The sequence below is a fragment of the Lolium rigidum genome, chromosome 3, assembly GCF_022539505.1.
Source record: "Lolium rigidum isolate FL_2022 chromosome 3, APGP_CSIRO_Lrig_0.1, whole genome shotgun sequence".
Lineage (NCBI taxonomy): Eukaryota > Viridiplantae > Streptophyta > Magnoliopsida > Poales > Poaceae > Lolium > Lolium rigidum.
In genome coordinates this window covers 30,859,821-30,879,072 of record NC_061510.1, presented here as the reverse complement: position 1 = coordinate 30,879,072, position 19,252 = coordinate 30,859,821, and the positions used below count along the sequence as shown (strand labels likewise).

General features: G+C 47.1%; 1 protein-coding gene across 1 annotated transcript; it reads right to left on the bottom strand.

The window, feature by feature from the left end:
* Window positions 1-11,682: 11,682 nt before the first annotated feature.
* Window positions 11,683-14,202, bottom strand: LOC124701372. Its single transcript, XM_047233426.1, has 2 exons — window positions 13,809-14,202; window positions 11,683-12,848 (listed from the first exon to the last, which is right to left on the bottom strand). Exons 1-2 carry the CDS (start codon window positions 14,080-14,082, stop codon window positions 11,923-11,925), a joined length of 1,200 nt encoding a protein of 399 aa, XP_047089382.1. The 5' UTR covers window positions 14,083-14,202; the 3' UTR covers window positions 11,683-11,922.
* Between the last annotated feature and the right edge of the window lie 5,050 nt (window positions 14,203-19,252).

Genomic DNA, 19,252 nt, shown 5'->3' with positions numbered 1-19,252 from the left:
AGAGGAGACAGAAAACTATCAGGAAAATGAGAAACTCCGGAGTTATAATCTCATATTCCGAGTACTAATATATGATATTTTGAACATGCCAAACTTAAAAAGGAGCACAAAAACAATATTTGACAGAAATATTACGTTTAATGCTTGAAGCGAGCGGGTAAAACTAGAAAAATAGAAACAATTGGTATGCGTTTTAACTTGTACTAAGCCTTAAGGATGCAAATCATTGGCCAAACTTAGTCACCCAGACATCTTCTAAGAGAGCTCTAAGAGCATCTTCAGCCGCGTCCCCCAAAGCAATTTGGGGCGCGCCGGACCAAAAATCTGTTCCAGCCGCGTCCCCCAAAGCCCATTTTTGTCCGGCGCGGCCCTATACTGTGTCTGCGCTCCGAGCCCGTCCCCGTCCCCGTCCCACAGGGGACGCTCCGGGGACGCCGGACATACCGAAAAGCGAGGCGGGGAGTGGCGGGGCCGACTCGTCAGTGGCACAATAAATTTTAACCTAACCGTCGCCTACCTCGCGACGGAAGTTATTGGCTTTGCAGCGACGGTGCAGTTCCCGCAGAGGCGCAGCGAAGCGTCCCGTCGCGCCTAGCTCTGCGTGCCGGCGTTAATGAGCGCCACCGCTCCTCCGCCTCCCTCCGGCCTATAAAAGGACCGCCTCTCATCGTCCCTCTCACACACAAAACCTAGCGCCTCTCTCCCAAACCCTAGCCGCCACCGTCTCAACAAGACTCGACGCTATGTCTGGTAGAGGCGGAGGCCGACCTCGCGGCCGTGGTCGTGGTCATGGTCGTGGTCGTGGCCGCGGCAGAGCTGAACGCTCGCCGTCGCCTCCCACGCCGTCAGAAAAATATTGGCTTGTTAGCTAGAGGGCTAGCAATATAGCCCATTTTAGTGGCCAGCATAGGGTCGATCCCTGGCAGGGACTCTTCCTGGCATCGGCTGGTATACTAGAGTTGACGAAGTCTTGTCTCTCGAGTCTTCCGATGTCCGCTATGGGTTTATACCTTCTCTACGACTCTACGCATGGAGCAATGAACACCTCGAGGAGCCGATTCTTCGGGAAGAAGTCGGGAACACATGCAAATACCATATGGTGGACTCGGGCTACGGTGTGTAGACCTAAGGAGTATGGAGGGTTGGGAATCCTTCATACGAAGAACATGAACATTACTCTTATGGTAGGCTGTATTTGGAAGCTCTACCAAAATGCGGGAGGCCTATGGGCGGACCTCCTAAGAGCCAAGTACTTGGGAAACGATGACTTGTTCTCCCCGTCGGTACCGAGTAAAGGGTCCCAATTTTTGAAGACGATACAGAAGCTCAAATGGTACTTCAAGCTTGGGGCTAAACATCGCGTCCTTGATGGGAGACGGACGTATTTCTGGCTTGACTGGTGGATGGGGATGGCCCCTTTACATCTGATGTTCCCGCGTCCTTTTGCCTGCTGTGACAACCACTTCGCTACGGTGGCTGGGGTAGGATAGAAGGGGTGGCACGTCGGGTTCCGCCAGACCTTTGGTACGGCTGAGGTGGTAGAATGGGAGAATCTCTGCAGGATTTTCGATCCACACCCACACTCCATGGGGGAGGACCAGGTCTCATGGGCCCTGGAGCCGTCAGGGGTTTTCTCTACACACTCCTTGTACCTTCGTTTATCGCAAGGGGCGACATCACATTCTTTAAAGAGGTGTGGGCTACTAGAGTTCCCCCAAAGATCAGTGTTTCTTTGGGAACTCATTAGGGGGAGGCTTCCGTCGGCTGAACAGGTGGCCAAGAGGCATGGACCCTCCGACGGGAGGTGCGCGATGTGTGGAATGCTGGAGGATTGTGACCACATTTTCTTCAACTACCACTTCGCGAGATTTCTGTGGGCTGGAGTTAGGGAACTCCTCTCATGTACCCGGAATCCGGCAGGGGTCGGGGATTTCATCTCCAGATTGTGCAAGGCCCGTCCGGGCCCTGCGTAGGCTTTCTTGGTATTGCAGCGTTAGGTTGGACGCTTTGAAATACACGCAACAAGCTATCTCTAGAGGGGAAAGTGATCGCGCATCCAGCTGACGCTATGTTCACAATATCTATACACATGCAGAGCTGGAGGGTACTGGTCAGACAGCGGGACATGGAGCTTCTGGACGAGGCGCTGGGAGAGCTTATGCGGCTTCACGCGAGTACGAGGACCAGAGAAACACGACAGGCGGCGTCCTAGACTTTATCTGTTTCTCTTTGTCTTGCCTTGGGTTGCCTGAGAGGCTTATGTATGGATTTATGGCTTAGTCGGTGTGAGTGTGTTCGGTCACAGACGATGATTGTATGTTATGACTTGTTCGTTGCCATGAGGGATCTATATATATAATTGGGCCGAGGGCCTTCTGTTTAAAGGTTGTTGTAATCCCACTTGCTTATTTACACTTATATTCTCCTATCGGCCTCCTACATTTTTCGATAAAGAGAATATATTAATATCAGAAGATACCAATTACACCCAGCCTCTGCAACAATGCAATACCCTAATGGCAGTACGGATGCACACAGACAAAAAAGAGAAAGAGAAAACTAAAAAAAAAAAATCCTAGCCACAGTATTTCAGCACCTAGCAACAGCAATGCTACCACCACCAAGACAACACCTGAATTTCAGACTCTCCAAAAGCGACGCCTCCAAGATGGGAACAGTGCACCAGCGCCGTTATCGCCCGATCAAATATCTTAGATTTTCACCCTGAATATAGTCCCCACTCTGAAAACAATGTCTTCAACAAGGTCATTGCTAGACACAACCAAATTTTTTTTCGAAATGGGGGAAATATCGCCCCAGCTTCTGCATCCAAAGGATGCACACGGCTTTTTTTATTAGATTATTCACAACACCTTACAAGAGAAATACAAAAGATCAAACTCAAAGCCACCTCGCTAAACCTACAGAGTGATGAAGGGGGTGACAATTCACCAACTCATATCATCCAAAAACCAAATGCCTTCCCATGCCGCCCAATAGCAGATGAGAAGCACATCCAGTCAAGCAGACTCTCAGCATACGCCAACGCACACGCCATAGAAGTTGCTACCGCCGTCTTCCTCGACTCCATCTTCAAGAGAGATCATCGCATTGACCATGCCAGGCCTGCCATCGATGCCGCCACGGCGCCAGACGACTCCACCATCATGCGCATGTCCATCACACTGCATCCGTTCCGAGACACCACTGCACCATGCCGCGGCGACTCGACGACGCCGACACAGCAAAAGCACATCGCTCTACCTCAGCACCACCACCATCCGTTGTCTGCTCCGAAAACGATACCCCCAACAGGGAGAACGGCGTTGCGCGCCGCTATCGTCCCGATCCGGGAGATCCGGGTCTAGGGTTTCCCCTGGAACGGCCTCGGGCGAAGAAACGCAGATCGCAGGAGACAATGCCTTCAACAAGGTAACGACGAAAGGCGCCGCCATCATCCGCCATGACCGAAGTCCGGGCTGGCTTTCACCGGCAGATGCGGCTCGCCATCGGGAGCTAGGCGACGGATCGCAAGATCCGCCACGGCTAGCCACACAACTAGCCGATATCCTCCGCTGAGAGAGAAGACCACCACCGCGGTGCCACGGTCAGCGGCACCTGACGCCCGCCACCTGCCACCAGGTCGGCGCCGTCACCACCATCGCCATCCAGGGCCGCCGCCCTTGGTGTCGTGATCCCAGCTCTTGAGGAGGAGCAGCATGCGATCCACCCCCATCCCCACCCCGCCCGGCCATGCCAAGGCGAGGAAGGAGGAGAGGACCGCGCCAGGGTCCGGGGCCGCGCCGCCGCCCCATCACCGCCTCCCGGCGAGGCCACGGTGAGGAACGGCGGAGAGGGCTGCGCCGCCATGGCCAGGGCCGCGCCGCCGCCCCCAACACCGCCCGCGCCGCCATCAACCAGAACCGGGACCATCCCCCCCGGCGCGGAGGCGTGCCTCCTACCGCCGCACCAGGGGACCACGCGAGGATCCCCGCCGCCCCCATCACCGGCCGCGCCAGGCTTCGCCGGCGGCGGCCTCCGGGGACGATGAGGAGGGGAGGGGAGGGGGAGGGGAAGGCGGCGGCGACGGCTAGGGTTCGCCCGAGTCGCCCTTGGAGGAGGACGACCCGTGCGTCCGTCTCTCCTATCTCGGCAGTTTCTGTCTGAAACGATCACCCTTGAAAGGTAGGACTCTGAACTTCACCTGTGTTATCACCCCCACTTACATACCAACTGTTGCGAAGCCCGAACACCAATCAAGTCCGTCAACAACGTAGAGAATTGAACCTTCCTTAGCTAGTCCTCCAATCCAGCCTTCATGATATTATCTTCTTCTGACTTCACCATGTATCAAAGTCACTTGATGAAAACACAGAATAGAGTTTCGCGCCGCTCCCTCCAAAACCAAACGGACGGAATAAAAGCATGGGTGCGTACGACCGGATACCACCCGATCTAGAGGCATAAGGTGCACTGTTACATTCGCTGGCGGAGCCTTTCAGAGCTCGTCATTTCGGCCAGATCAAGACGGACATGTCTCGGGAGGTCTTAGGGTTCACAGAAGAAGACCCATAGAACCGCCATCTTTATTCAGGTCGGGCCCCAACGCCGCCGACCATCCCAGGCCGGCCGAGGCAAACCAGCGACACCAAGCAAATGGGCAACGCCTTGCAGCCGGCCGATCCTCCACCGGCGAAAACCAGGATGTCCATGCGTTAACATGCCACCAACCCACCGTGACCGCAGCTCATGGCTCCGCCATCGCCTCGCTACCATGCCTTTCGCCACGCTGCCGGGACTCGGTGACGGATCGTTAGACCCACCACACCATCCTCCGGCCGACCATCTCCGGTGAAGAAGAGGGCCGCCTCCGCCATCATACCCAGGGCTGCTACCCTAGGCATCCTCGAGCCGTGGGAGAAGCCCAGGAGCACCACCTCGCGCCGTCGGGAGGCGGGGAGATGCAGAAGGATTTGCGGCACAGATCGAAGACCTGGCTGCCGCCTACTGACCATCGCCGCCAGCCACCCCCAGCGTGTCGTTGCTCGATAAGTGGATCGGCCCGGACGAGATATGCATCGCAGATCAGGTCGCCACCGTCTCCAACCTCCACCGCTAGCGTCGAGGAAGGTCCTGGCCGCCGCCGCCCCACGCAGCAGGAGGAGGACCGCCGACACCGCCACGCCACGCACTAGTAGGAAAACCCTTATAGGCGAAGCTTAGTTCTGTGGCGCACCGTTTTGAGTGCGCCACAGAAACTTATTTTGTGGCGCACGAAGCTCGGTGCGCCACAGAAATAGCTTAATTTTGTGGCGCACTACTAAACGGTGCGCCACAAAAACTTGGTGGGCCCCACACCCTGTCACCCCCAACCATTGGTTTTACAATTTCTACGGCGCACAAACCTCGGTGCGCCACGAAATTACTTCTTCCGTGGCGCACGGCGACGAGTGCGCCACAAAAATAATGTTTTCTCGTGGCGCACTTTGTCTTGGTGCGCCACGTAAATAACGTGTACTATATCAAGGCCGTACCCCTCCCTCGCCACGAAGTTCCTCTCCCTCTCTCCCCTCTCTCCCCGCGCCGCCGCCTTCCATGGCGAGCGATGCCGTCGCCGTCGCCGCCGCCGCCGCCTTCCTCCGCGATGGCCGGATGCCGCCACGCTCCACCCATCCCCGCCACCAGCAGCACAAGCCGCTGCGGCGTGGAGGAGGAGGGGCCGGCGCGGCGTCAAGGTGGAGGAGCCGCCGCCGCGTCAAGGTGGAAGAGCCGCCGCGACCTCCACCCCCGCCGTCGTCGTCGGTGAGCTCCTCCACAACTGTCCAAATCGTCGGTAAGCTCCCTCCCCTCCCCTCCCTCTTCCTCCCCGCGCGAGCACAACGTGCTCGACGAAATGCTCGCTCGGTTGGCTCTGGATGCATTGTCGCTAGTGATGCTTAGTCGTTAATCTTGATGCTACCGGTTCATTTGTTGGCTCTGGATGCATTGCTCGCTAGTGATGCATTGCTACTCGGTTGGTTCATTTGATGCTACTTGGTTCATTTGTTGTGCTCGGTGAGGTTAACTGTTAATCTTGATGGCTTATTACTACTCGGTTCATTTGTTGTGCTCGGTGAGGTTAACCGTTAACAATTTTCTTGATGGGTTCATAGGAATTTGATGCTACCTGTTCATTTAAATGCTTGTTGTGCTCGAGTGAGGTTAAGCTGGTTCATAGGAATTTAAATGCATGAAATGCTACTGGTGGGCTTGTATACATACATATTTATAGTTGCTCTTGGTTGGCCTGGGATTAGTTTTCTCGGACCCCAAGTAATTCTCTCGTTGGGATTAGTTTTCCGGACCCCAAGTTTTTTGGACCCCCGATGATTTACTTGATGGATTCTTGTGAGCTTATGGTATGCTTATAATGCTCTGATTAGTGGGGATGCTTACTGGATCATGTGCATATAGTTCATATAGTTCCCTAAAAATAAAGAATGCTCCCCGGCCGTAAGCTTGATGTCTTAGCTCAGCCAATGATGCAAAGGCTGAGGCAAAAACTTGGATAAGAACATATACTAAAATGTGTGATTTAAATGGAATGCTTATGATGGTTACTACCAAGTGATGAATAATCCCTTATGGTACCCCGAGCTTTGTTTTGAACTCAACCGAGTAATGATAAATTTCTATTTCTTGTGTTGGATTTGATGAAAATAGAGATATCCACGAGTAGGGGATCATGTAAATGAATGCCACTGTGGTATCCTTTGAAGAAAAAGGATCATGTTTCGATGGTTTTAAAAGGCTAGGTGGTGCTAGGTGATTCGAGTTGGCTACCAAGACTTGTCTCATCTCGGTTAGCTGGGATATGCTATGTGTTGTTGCTTGTTTAGGCATATCTATCACTTACTCGGATTTACTCGGTTCTTGATTGGCCTCTCTTTTGCCAGCATCACTTGGTCTATATACCAAGTGATGAATAATCCCTTTGGAGCATCTCGCTCCATGCATGCTATGTGTGTTTGAGCATCTTGACTTATGTCCCTATGATAATGGATCATCAAATGTTTCCCTTTGTCCCTGGTTGCCTCCTTAATTGATGCCTTATGATCCAAATGATCCAAGTCCCTTGCATGATCCCATTTGTCCCTAATGTTGCTTAATTAAGATGAATAAATTCCCTCTAATCACCATTTGGAGATCAAGACTAGTTCTTGATATCCATTAGTTACTCGTCAACACATGTGTTTGCATGTGTGTGTGAGCTGCTTGTAGTGTCACTTGACTATTCAAGTTTCAATGTTGGTTACTTTTCCTCTAGTGCAAGAAATGGTTGAGCGAGATGTTTATCCACTCGTTGGCCTTTATTCTTGGGTAGCTCAAAGTGTCATGCACTTACTGGATCATCAAATGTTTCCCTTAATTTGTCCCTGGTTGCCTCCTTAATTGATGCCTTATGATCCAAATTACTATATTATTGGATTGAGTGATATGGCTACTGCTTGTTTGCTCTCCAAATGCTATATATGTGTATTTGACCATGCTTATGATGGATTTCTTTTAAGGACTCTAGCTAGATTAGAGGGGAAAAAGTTGCTGCTTTGTTGCCTATGATAATGGATCATCAAATGTTTCCGTTTGTCCCTGGTTGCCTCCTTAATTGATGCCTTATGATCCAAATGACCCAAGTCCCTTGCATGATCCCATTTGTCCCTAATGTTGCTTAAGATGAATAAATTCCCTCTAATCACCATTTGGAGATCAAGACTAGTTCTTGATTTCCATTAGCTAGACTCCAATATTAAAAATGTCTCCCAAATATGGAGACAAACATTTTAACATTACCCCAAGTGATTTACTTGTCGATGATTAGATGGTTGCTCGATCACTCGTACACTCGGGGTGGAGCAAGTGAGGCTTGGTGTGATGGCACAAATATCAATATCTTGTGCATCCTACCCGGCCTCACTTACTCCATCTCTGGATGTTAATATTTGTTTCGACCAACAAAGTATGAGGCATTCCATTTAGTTGATACCACTTGGCTCTTTCTTCCATTTTAGTGCCGATGATTAGAATGTTCGGTCAATCTGTACACTCCGGGTGTCGCTAGTGAGCCCGGTGTGATGGCACAAATATCAATCTCTTGTGCATCCTACCCGGCCTCACTAACGCCATCCCGGGATGTTCATATTTGTTTCGACCAACAAAGTATGAGGCATTCCATTTAGTTCATACTAGCTACTTCTTAATTGCATTGGCCTTTCTTCCATTTTAGTGCCGATGATTAGAATGTTTGGTCACCTATACGCCGCAATATACTTTGTAGACGAGCCCCCTTTCCCGGCCGCCGTTCCGTGAACGAGTCCTTGATGAGACAACAACGCCGACATGCCTCTCCGGCGCAGCACCACTTTTTCTCTCGCCGTCCAGTACGTGAACGAGTCCTTAATGCCAAGACGGTGCCAGCCTCCCTAGCATCATGCCGACCCTCGTTGTCGCGCTTCGAGCCGTGTCGATCATGCGCCTGCACTCTTCGCCTTCTTGCCCGGTGAACGAATAGACTAATCGTTGGAATAAGGAAGCCGATGACGGCCGATCGCAATTTAATCTTGCGACCGGCTGTCATCGGTTTCCTTATTCCAACGATCAGCCTATTGGTTCACCGGCAAGAAGGCGAACAAGCAGTGGCGCGGACACACGGCTTGAAGCGCGGCAACACGGCCCGGCATAATGCTGGGCAGGCCGGCACGGTCTTTGCATCAAGGACTCGTTCACCGGACAGCGAGGGACTGGCGTGGTTCTGCGCCGGAGATGCAGATCGGCGTTGTTGTGTCGTCAAGCACCCGTTGACGGAACGCCGACCGGGGAAAGGGGGCCCTTCGCAAAGTATTTGTGTTGACCAACAATGTATGAGGCACATATTCTATTTTGTCATTCCATTTGCTTTGAGATTTTCAAAATGCCGATGATTAAAATGTTTGGTCACCGTACACTCGGGGGTGGCGTAAGTGAGCCTGGTAAGATAGCACAAATATCAATCTCTTGTGCATCCTACCCGGCCTCGCTTACACCATCCCTAAATGTTAATATTTGTGTTGACCAACAATGTATGAGGCACTTATTCCATTTTGTCATTCCATTTGCTTTGAGATTTTCAAAATGCCGATGATTAAAATGCTTGGTCACCGTACACTCGGGGGCGGTGTTAGTGAGCCTCGTGTGATTGCACAAATATCAATCTCTTGTGCATCCTACCTGGCTCGCTAACTCCGTCCCGGAATGTTAATATTTGTTTCGACCAACAAAGTATGAGGCCCTTGTCATTCCATTTGCTTTGGTATTTTCAAAATGCCGATGATTAAAATGTTGGTCACCGTACACTTGGGGGTGGCGTAAGTGAGCCTCGGTAAGATAGCACACATATCAATCTCTTGTGCATCGGACTTGGTCTCACCGACGCCATCCCTAAATGTTAATATTTGTGTTGACCAACAATGTATGAGGCACTTATTCCATTTTGTCATTCCATTTGCTTTGACATTTTCAAAATGCCGATGATTAAAATGTTTGGTCACCGTACACTCGGGGCGGCGTAAGTGAGCCCGGTAAGATAACACAAATATCAATCTCTTGTGCATCGGACTTGGTCTCACTTACACCGTCCCTGAATGTTAATATTTGTGTTGACCAACAATGTATGAGGCATTTATTCCATTTCTCTTGTGCATCGGATACTTGTTGGTCTCACTTTCTTCCATTTTCATCATAGTAGGAACTGGATGGAAGGACCCCGATGCAAGCGAGCCTGGTGGGTAGAGATGACGGAGCAAAGGAGGAACCGGATGAAGACTACTTTGTATCTCGAAATTGTGAATTTTGTATGAATTAAGAGTTGTATGCAAAACAGTTGACACTTGCCACTATATATGTATCTCGATCGGGCTCTAAGTAATGTGATGATGATGTCTATGTTATATCTGTGCAATGTACATGATATTTATATTATATCTGAATGTTGCTGTATATAACCTGTGTATCTGTATTGTGTATCTGTATTGCTGTGTATAAACTGTATATGTATAGCAGGCAGCACAAAATCGTGTATAATACAAGCAAATTCTGTGGCGCACTAAGAAGCAATTCTGTGGCGCACGCTTTTCTGTGGCGCACCTAAGAACAAGTGCGCCACAGAAACCTTAATTCTGCGGCGCATGGGCAGGTGCGCCACAGAAACCTTATTTTTGTGGCGACGTTTCTGTGGCGCACCTCCCATGCGCCACAGAATCCATTTTTGGTGCGCCACTGATGAGGCTTTTCCTACTAGTGACGCGGGCGTTGCCCGGCGACGCTACCGGCGGCGGCGGCGGGAGGGTGCGGCTGGGTTCGTCCGCGTCTGGTTTAGAGTCTATTGTTTGCAACCATCGGCCTCCTACATAGCACATAGATACGTGAAAACGCAAGAATAAGTAAGAACATGGAATTGGAGACCATGGCTCCTGAAATCCTCCATATTTTAAGGACGCGAGAACTTGATCAGCTGCGATGCTTGGATGATCTACAGAAAAGCATAGGAAATTTACAGACGATGCATCTAAAGGAGATAGGAGGGAGAGTGATGTTGCTTTGTTGTTTTGGATGCTCCAAAAGGAGATTATGGAACGATATCTGAAACTTCAGAGCTCGTTGTTGAAAATTTCTTCTCAAGATTCCAGCCCTGTGATTTTTTCTTACCAATGTAATATGTTCCCAAACAAGGCCTACGGATGAAAGCTTAATTAAGCCATTTTCTGCTTCTGAGGCAGAGACCTCATGGAGCCGACCTCTCTCATTGACTAATCCAATTCAGTTATATGATGTTAAAACTGTCGTTTGTTCATTTTGTAGGCATAGTGCTGCTGATACTAAAGATAACCGTGATTCAAACAGGTTTGAACACATATAAATGCCACTATTGTTTTTGCTTGTTTCAAATCCAATTCAGTTGTATGATTTTAAACTTCCGTTTGTTGGTTTTGTAGGCATAGTGCTGCCGATACTAACGATAAACATGGTTTAAACAGGTTTGAACATATTTAAATGCTATTTGTTTTTTGCTTGTTTTGTGAAAGTTCAATAAACTGACCCACCTTTTTTCTTTAAATGTGTTGCATGACAGTTGGTCACTGCTATATGAGGACCAAGATGTCCCACTGGACCGAGATTTGGATTTGTTCCCGCTGGACGAATGTGTGTTCGTTGATAGGGAAGAGAGTTTACCTGCTTCAATCTACTGTTAGATATCACTGAACCTATTTGTTGCTTGTGTCGCTCCACTCTAGAAAGTATCAAACCGCTTGCTGCTAATGCATCTTTGTGAATTGGTACTACTTGTTATGGTAAATTTGAACCCATGCTTTGGTGTTCAAGGATTTTTTTTTATCACCGATGAGATGTTCCAAGGCATTTTCACTTCATTCTACTCCATGTGTCCAAAGAATCCTGTTGATAGTTATCATGTGTAATGTTAATAAAAACGGGCCAAGCACTTCCATATCCAGCGGTGCCTTTTTTTCGTGAGGATAGTAGAGTCGAAGGAAGTGGCCTCGGATACATTAAACTTGATGAGATATGTACATCAGAAAACCAAACGGAGAGATATTAGATCAGAAAAGTACACCATAACAACATAGAGCAACACATTTAGACATGCCCTAATTAAGTGCGCAACAGATATTTTTACTTATTAAACTGAGAGTACAAGAAAACCACAGCAGAACCACATAGATCACTTAAGTGCACAACAGATAATCTTTACATATACTCAGAGTACAAGAAGAATTAGCTAGGACACTTCTCAAGTTTATTTTGGTGGCAATCTCAGCAGCCTCCTTACTGATCACTTGTAGCAAGTTGGTCCGAGAGGAAACTGGACATCGCACTTTCATCTCTACAGAATCAGTTTGCTTCTTCTAACCCCATAAGGTTCAATAAGCCAAGATCCTCAGCAGCCTCAAAGTCATACATGTAGCAATCCGGTCCGAGAAGGCTGCGGGGTATGTCCAAAGTCGACCAAGTTACCTTCACCTCTACAGTGGCGAAACCAAGCTCGAACGTAAGGTTCTCATGCCCATGCTTGCGAGGGGAGCAGAGACAGAATTTCTCAACAGAACGGTGGGAGCCACCAATTTGACTGATCTGTAACTTAAGACTGAGAATAACCTTCCATGGCACAGCAACCACGTACTTGTTCTGCTCACACGTCTCGGGATCAACAACACCATCGAACAGCTGGATTCGTTCACGCAGAACAAAATGTGAGCTGATATATGACGCTGTTAGACGCAGGCTTAAGCCGCTGCCATGCTCTAAATCTGATATCCCGACCTGTACCGTGGCCTCCACCGCAGAGCGCAGGAGCGAGAGAGTTATGTCCACCGCACCGTGATCACCATCGATCCGCTGCTTGTGCTCAGTAGCATTCATTATGGTTAGGTTGTTGAAGTAGGCAACACCATCGATGAGCTGTAAATCATCACTTTCTTCATCTCCAGTCTTGATCTTCATGTCGAACTCAAGCAGCACATAACCATCATTTCTGATTCCTCTCTTAGGGCCAGTCATTTGTATAAACCCATCCTCCTGTTCCACAATGAAAGGATCATCCCTGCTGCGGTTGAAGATGTAGTTTCGGTAAGGGTTCAAAAGATCCCGGACAGCCATGTACCCATACAACTGAACTGGGCCACTGATAGAAGCAGAAGTGTAAGGTAGCTTCAGCGAGAATATCTGCATCATGGTGCAACTATCATGCCTTTCACAATTCCCCCAGTCCGGAGAGCAAGAGGTCCATGTGTCTGTCATCATCATTGGCTCCAAACAAGCTGATCGAGCAGCAATACAAACATTGTACATGCAGTAGATGATTAAAATTGTTAACCCAAAAAAGGATAAACAGATAGAAGCACGGTTTAAATCACGGCGTACGGGGCTCATGGTTAGGTGCCAGAGAGGCTCTGTTGGGAAAGCTATCCTGCGTAAATTTGTTTTGACTTGATTACATAATAACTAGTGTTGTCTAAAACACGGAAACATGCATCAACTCAAGTTAGGAAACTATAACTTTTAGCTAGAGTAAATTGAAAAGCACAAAGGGAGACATCAAATACACATAGGAAGTTTCTGGTAGAGAAAATCAGCAAGTAATCTAGTGTTGAGTACTTTGAAAGTTTGAAGCAATCTTCTGAATATTATAAATCGCATCATCAATCATTTATATCGTTCATGCCTTCCAAATTATACTTTTCTTGTGAGGATATGCCTCTTTAACATTTGACAGTACTTATAGGACAGGTGATAAAAAGTTCAAAAAAGAAGAGCATAAATGCTAATTTAGGATGGCATAGATGGAACTGAAGTACAAGAAATTTGGGTAAGAACTCCATTTAGTAAGCACAGATTACACCAATAACTATGGACAAAATCCTGGGGCTACATTCATGATAAGAAATGTTAACCCCTTGCAATGTGTTGTGTATAAAGATAACGAGACAGTTAACCATTTATGTGTTCTGTGAACAATTTGCTAGCTCCTGTCATTAGAACTCAAATATTATTTTGGGTATCAAACAGGATTGGAGGACAGTTTTAAACAGGCTTTGAAGTGGGAACATCTTCTTCCTGCTGCAAACTAAATTGAGCTTCGATACGGAGTACTTACAATCCACTAAATTAGAACACAATTTTAGGATTTTACTATGAAATGAATCACCGACATGAGCTAGGCTACTAAGGGCAAGCTAAGTTGTCGAACAATTAAGACGGGAAGGCTGTAGTGCGCTTACTCTCTCTGGTATCACCGAGACGATACACTTTACTCCAGTAATCGACCGTGTAGATGGATCCATCGCTATGCTTGCAGTCGGGGAGGAGGACGGCACGTGTTACACCGTCCGCGGGATACCCGTCGGGGCCGTAGACCACCCTGCTCCGTGGAGGAGCCGTCGACGATGCGACGGCGCCGCTCTCCGTCCTCCTTCTCTTCTCGTCGATTGGAAGCCTGTCGTCGCTGCGCGGAGGGGGCACCAACGCGCCCGCTAGAGCGCCGCCGCTCTTCATTCCTCTTCTCGTCTCCTCGATTTGGATTCTAGGTTCGCTAGGGTTTGGATGATTTGGTCCCCTTTCCCTGCTTCTGATCCCACCCGGTTTTTTTTTTCCTTTTTCTTTTCGACTTGGATCCCACCCGGTTCTCGGTTTCGGCACGCTTTGTGCGGTTGCACCTGAACGCATTTTGCGTTGAACCCCTCGCCTGACCCTTGCTACTCCCTCCGTTCACAAGTTCGCGTTCTGGGTATAACAAAAATCAAATTTTATAAAATTTTGACTAAATATTAAGAAAAGAACTATCAATTTCTATGATGTAAAATCTGTAGTATTAGAATTGACATAAACTATATTTAATATTATGGTTGTTGACATTTTTTCCTACATGTTTAGTTAAACATGATAAAGTTTAACGTTAACTACACCTAAAACAAAACAGAGACATTACTTACCGCTCATATTATTTGGCCGGCGATGTTAACAATGTTCATCAAAGTCAGAAAGGGATGGCGGCGGTAAAACAAATTATGAGGTATATTTGAGGAACTCTGAATCTAGGATGCAAATACTCTCATGAGAAAGAAGAAATTGCTGGAATTTCTGGGCAATTGGCCTTTGGCACATTATCAAATTCTGAAACTCACATGGCTCATTCCAAAAATCAGCGGCAGCACTAATGGGGCTAAAGTTTAGTCCCACATTGTTAGTTGGGAGAGAGTTGCAGTGGTATATAAGGTGGGTTGTTCTAGTCCTAGTAAGTGAGTGAGAAGAGAGAGAGCCCTCGCGCACTCCTCCTCCTCCGCCCGCCTCGCCACGCCTCGGCACGGCACGGCACGGCACGACACGGGTTGCGAGAATCTCGCCGAGCCGAGCTTATCTTTTTGCTGTTCGGGAAAAAATAATTGTGCAATCACGAGTCATTAACGGATCTGTTAACATAGCCGTTTCGTTCCGGTATTTCTAGATCGTGAACTCGTACGTGGGCTGCGCCCCACAACCTTCCCGAACTGCACTATATAAGCGCGGACGGAAACCCTACCCTATACGAGACATATACGCGACTACCTGTTTCCAGTTCATTGCGTCGCTGATGTCTACGTTCCCCCTCCTTTCCTGTAGACAGTGTTGGGCCTCCAAGAGCAGAGGTTTGTAGAACAGCAGCAAGTTTCCCTTAAGTGGATACCCAAGGTTTATCGAACTCAGGGAGGAAGAGGTCAAAGATATCCCTCTCATGCAACCCTGCAACCACAAAGCAAGAAGTCTCTTGTGTCCCCAACACACCAAATAGGTGCACTAGTTCGGCGAAGAGATAGTGAAATACGTGTGGTATAAATAAGTATGAGCAGTAGCAACGGTGCTGTAAAAGTGTTTGGCGTGTAGTTGATGGTGGTGGTATTGCAGCAGTAGTAACGCAAGTAAAACAATAAACAGACAGTAGTAACTCAGCGAGTAGTAACGCAAGTAGTAGTAAACAAGCAATAGTAACTCAGCAGTATTTGGGAACAAGGCCTAGGGATTACACTTTCACTAGTGGACACTCTCAACATTGATCACATAACAGAATAGATAAATGCATACTCTACACTTTTGTTGGATGATGAACACATTGCGTAGGATTACACGAACCCTCAATGCCGGAGTTAACAAGCTCCACAATAATGCTCATGTTTAAGTAACATTTAGTGTAAGATAGATCAACGCTGCTAAACCAAGTACTAGCATAGCATGCACACTGTCACCTTCATGCATATGTAGGAGGAATAGATCACATCAATATTATCATAGCAATAGTTAACTCCATAATCTACAAGAGATCATGATCATAGCATAAACCAAGTACTAACACGGTGCACGCACTCGTCACCTTTGCACACATGCAGGAGGAATAAACTACTTTAATAACAAATCACTAGAGTAGCACATGGATAAATTGTGATACAACATGCTGCAATCTTAAAGAGATATAAATAAGCACCTCACTATGCCATTCAATGAGTAAGTATTCTGTGAAATCTAGCCTAAGAGACCCACACGGTGCACACACTCTGTCACCTTTACACACGTGGGACGAGGAGTCTCCGGAGATCACATAAGTAAAACTCACTTGACTAGCATAATGACATCTAGATTACAAGCATCATCATATGAATCTCAATCATGTAAGGCAGCTCATGAGATTATTGTATTGACACACATAGGAGAGAGATGAACCACATAGCTACCGGTACAGCCCCGAGCCTCGATGGAGAACTACTCCCTCCTCATGGGAGCAGCAGCGGTGATGAAGATGGCGGTGGAGATGGCAGCGGTGTCGATGGAGAAGCCTTCCGGGGCATCTTCCCCGCTCCGGCAGGGTGCCTGAACGAGATCCCGTCCCCCGCATCTTGGCTTCGCGATGGCGGCGGCTCCGGCAGGTTTCGTGGGTTTCGTCGATTGGTCTCGGGTTTTCTGATCCAGGGGCTTTATATAGGCGAAGAGGCGGCGCAGAGGGCCGACGTGGGGCCACACCATAGGGCGGCGCGGCCCCCCTCGGCCGCGCCGCCTAGGGTTTGGTGGCCCCGTGGCCCCCTCCGGTCCTTCCCGTGTGTTCTGGATGCTTCCGATGAAAATAGGAACTTTGGCGTTGATTTCGTCCGATTCCGAGAATATTTCGTTACTAGGATTTCTGAAACCAAAAACAGCAGTAAAACGAGAACCGGCACTTCGGCATCTTGTTAATAGGTTAGTTCCGTAAAATGCACGAATATGACATAAAGTGTGCATAAAACATGTAGATAACATCAATAATGTGGCATGGAACACAAGAAATTATCGATACGTTGGAGACGTATCAGCATCCCCAAGCTTAGTTCTCGCTCGTCCCGAGCAGGTAAAACGATAACAAAGATAATTTCTGGAGTGACATGCCATCATAAACTTGATCATACTATTTGTACAAGCATATGTAGTGAATGCAGCGATCAAAACAATGTGTATGACATGAGTAAACAAGTGAATCATAAAGCAAAGACTTTTCATGAATAGCACTTCAAGACAAGCATCAATAAGTCTTGCATAAGAGTTAACTCATAAAGCAATAATTCAAAGTAAAGGTATTGAAGCAACACAAAAGAAGATTAAGTTTCAGCGGTTGCTTTCAACTTATAACATGTATATCTCATGGATAATTGTCAATGCAAAGCAATATAACAAATGCAATATGCAAATATGTAAGAATCAATGCACAGTTCACACAAGTGTTTGCTTCTTGAGATGGAGAGAAATAGGTGAACCGACTCAACAATGAAAGTAAAAGAATGGTCCTTCAAAGAGGAAAGCATCGATTGCTATATTTGTGCTAGAGCTTTGATTTTGAAAACATAAAGAGAGCATAAAAGTAAAGTTTTGAGAGGTGTATGTTGTTGTCAACGAATGGTAGCGGGTACTCTAACCCCTTGCCGTACAAACCTTCAAAGAGCGGCTCCCATTTTATTTTATTTTTGGATGGCACTCCTTCCAACCTTTCTTTCACAAACCATGGCTAACCGAATCCTCGGTGCCCGCCAACAATCTCATACCATGAAGGAGTACCTTTTTATTTTAGTTTTATTATGATGACACTCCTCCCAACCTTTGCTTACACAAGCCATGGCTAACCGAATCCTTCGGGTGCCGTCCAACAATCACATACCATGGAGGAGTGTCTATTTTTAGTTTGTTAATTTGGGACTCGGGAATCCCATTGCCAGCTCTTTTTGCAAAATTATTGGATAAGCGGATGAAGCCACTAGTCCATTGGTGAAAGTTGCCCAACAAGATTGAAAGATAAACACCACATACTTCCTCATGAGCTATAAAACATTGACACAAATCAGAGGTGATAAATTTTGAATTGTTTAAAGGTAGCACTCAAGCAATTTACTTTGGAATGGCAGAGAAATACCATGTAGTAGGTAGGTATGGTGGACACAAATGGCATAGTGGTTGGCTCAAGTATTTGGATGCATGAGAAGTATTCCCTCTCGATACAAGGTTTAGGCTAGCAAGGTTATTTGAAACAAACACAAGGATGAACTGGTGCAGCAAAACTCACATAAAAGACATATTGAAAACATTATAAGACTCTACACCGTCTTCCTTGTTGTTCAAAACTCAATACTAGAAATTATCTAGACCTTAGAGAGACCAATTATGCAAACCAAATTTTAGCATGCTCTATGTATTTCTTCACTAATAGGTGCAAAGTATATGATGCAAGAGCTTAAACATGAGCACAACAATTGCCAAGTATCACATTACCCAAGACATTTATAGCAATTACTACATGTATCATTTTCCAATTCCAACCATATAACAATTTAACGAAGAGGAAACTTCGCCATGAATATTATGAGCTAAGAACACATGTGTTCATATGAACCAGCGGAGCGTGTCTCTCTCCCACACAAGCATGATGTAATCCAATTTATTCAAACACAAACAAAAACAAAAGCAAACAAACAGACGCTCCAAGAAAAAGCACATAAGATGTGATGGAATAAAAATATAGTTTCAGGGGAGGAACCTCGATAATGTTGTCGATGAAGAAGGGGATGCCTTGGGCATCCCCAAGCTTAGACGCTTGAGTCTTCTTGATATATGCAGGGGTGAACCACCGGGTGCATCCCCAAGCTTAGAGCTTTCACTCTCCTTGATCATAGTATATCATCCTCCTCTCTTGACCCTTGAAAACTTCCTCCACACCAAACTCGAAACAACTCATTAGAGGGTTAGTGCACAATAAAAATTGACATGTTCAGAGGTGACACAATCATTCTTAACACTTCTGGACATTGCATAATGCTACTGGACATTAATGGATCAAAGAAATTCATCCAACATAGCAAAAGAGGCAATGCGAAATAAAAGGCAGAATCTGTCAAAACAGAACAGTCCGTATAGACGAATTTTAAAATGGCACCAGACTTGCTCAAATGAAAATGCTCAAATTGAATGAAAGTTGCGTACATATCTGAGGATCATGCACGTAAATTGGCATAATTTTCTGAGCTTCCTGCAGGGCAGTGGGCTCAGATTCGTGACAGCAAAGAAATCTGGAACTGCGCAGTAATCCAAATCTAGTACTTACTTTTCTATCAACGGCTTAACTTGGCACAACAAAACACAAAACTAAGATAAGGAGAGGTTGCTACAGTAGTAAACAACT

What these genes read in the sequence shown, in the direction of transcription:
- LOC124701372 (XM_047233426.1), bottom strand. Translation starts at nt 14,082, where the DNA reads ATGAAGAGCGGCGGCGCTCTAGCGGGCGCGTTGGTGCCCCCTCCGCGC. An exon ending in TCTCGGTGATACCAGAGAGA is followed by an intron (nt 12,849 to 13,808) that starts GTAAGCGCACTA and finishes CTGCTCGATCAG; the next exon opens with CTTGTTTGGAGCCAATGATG.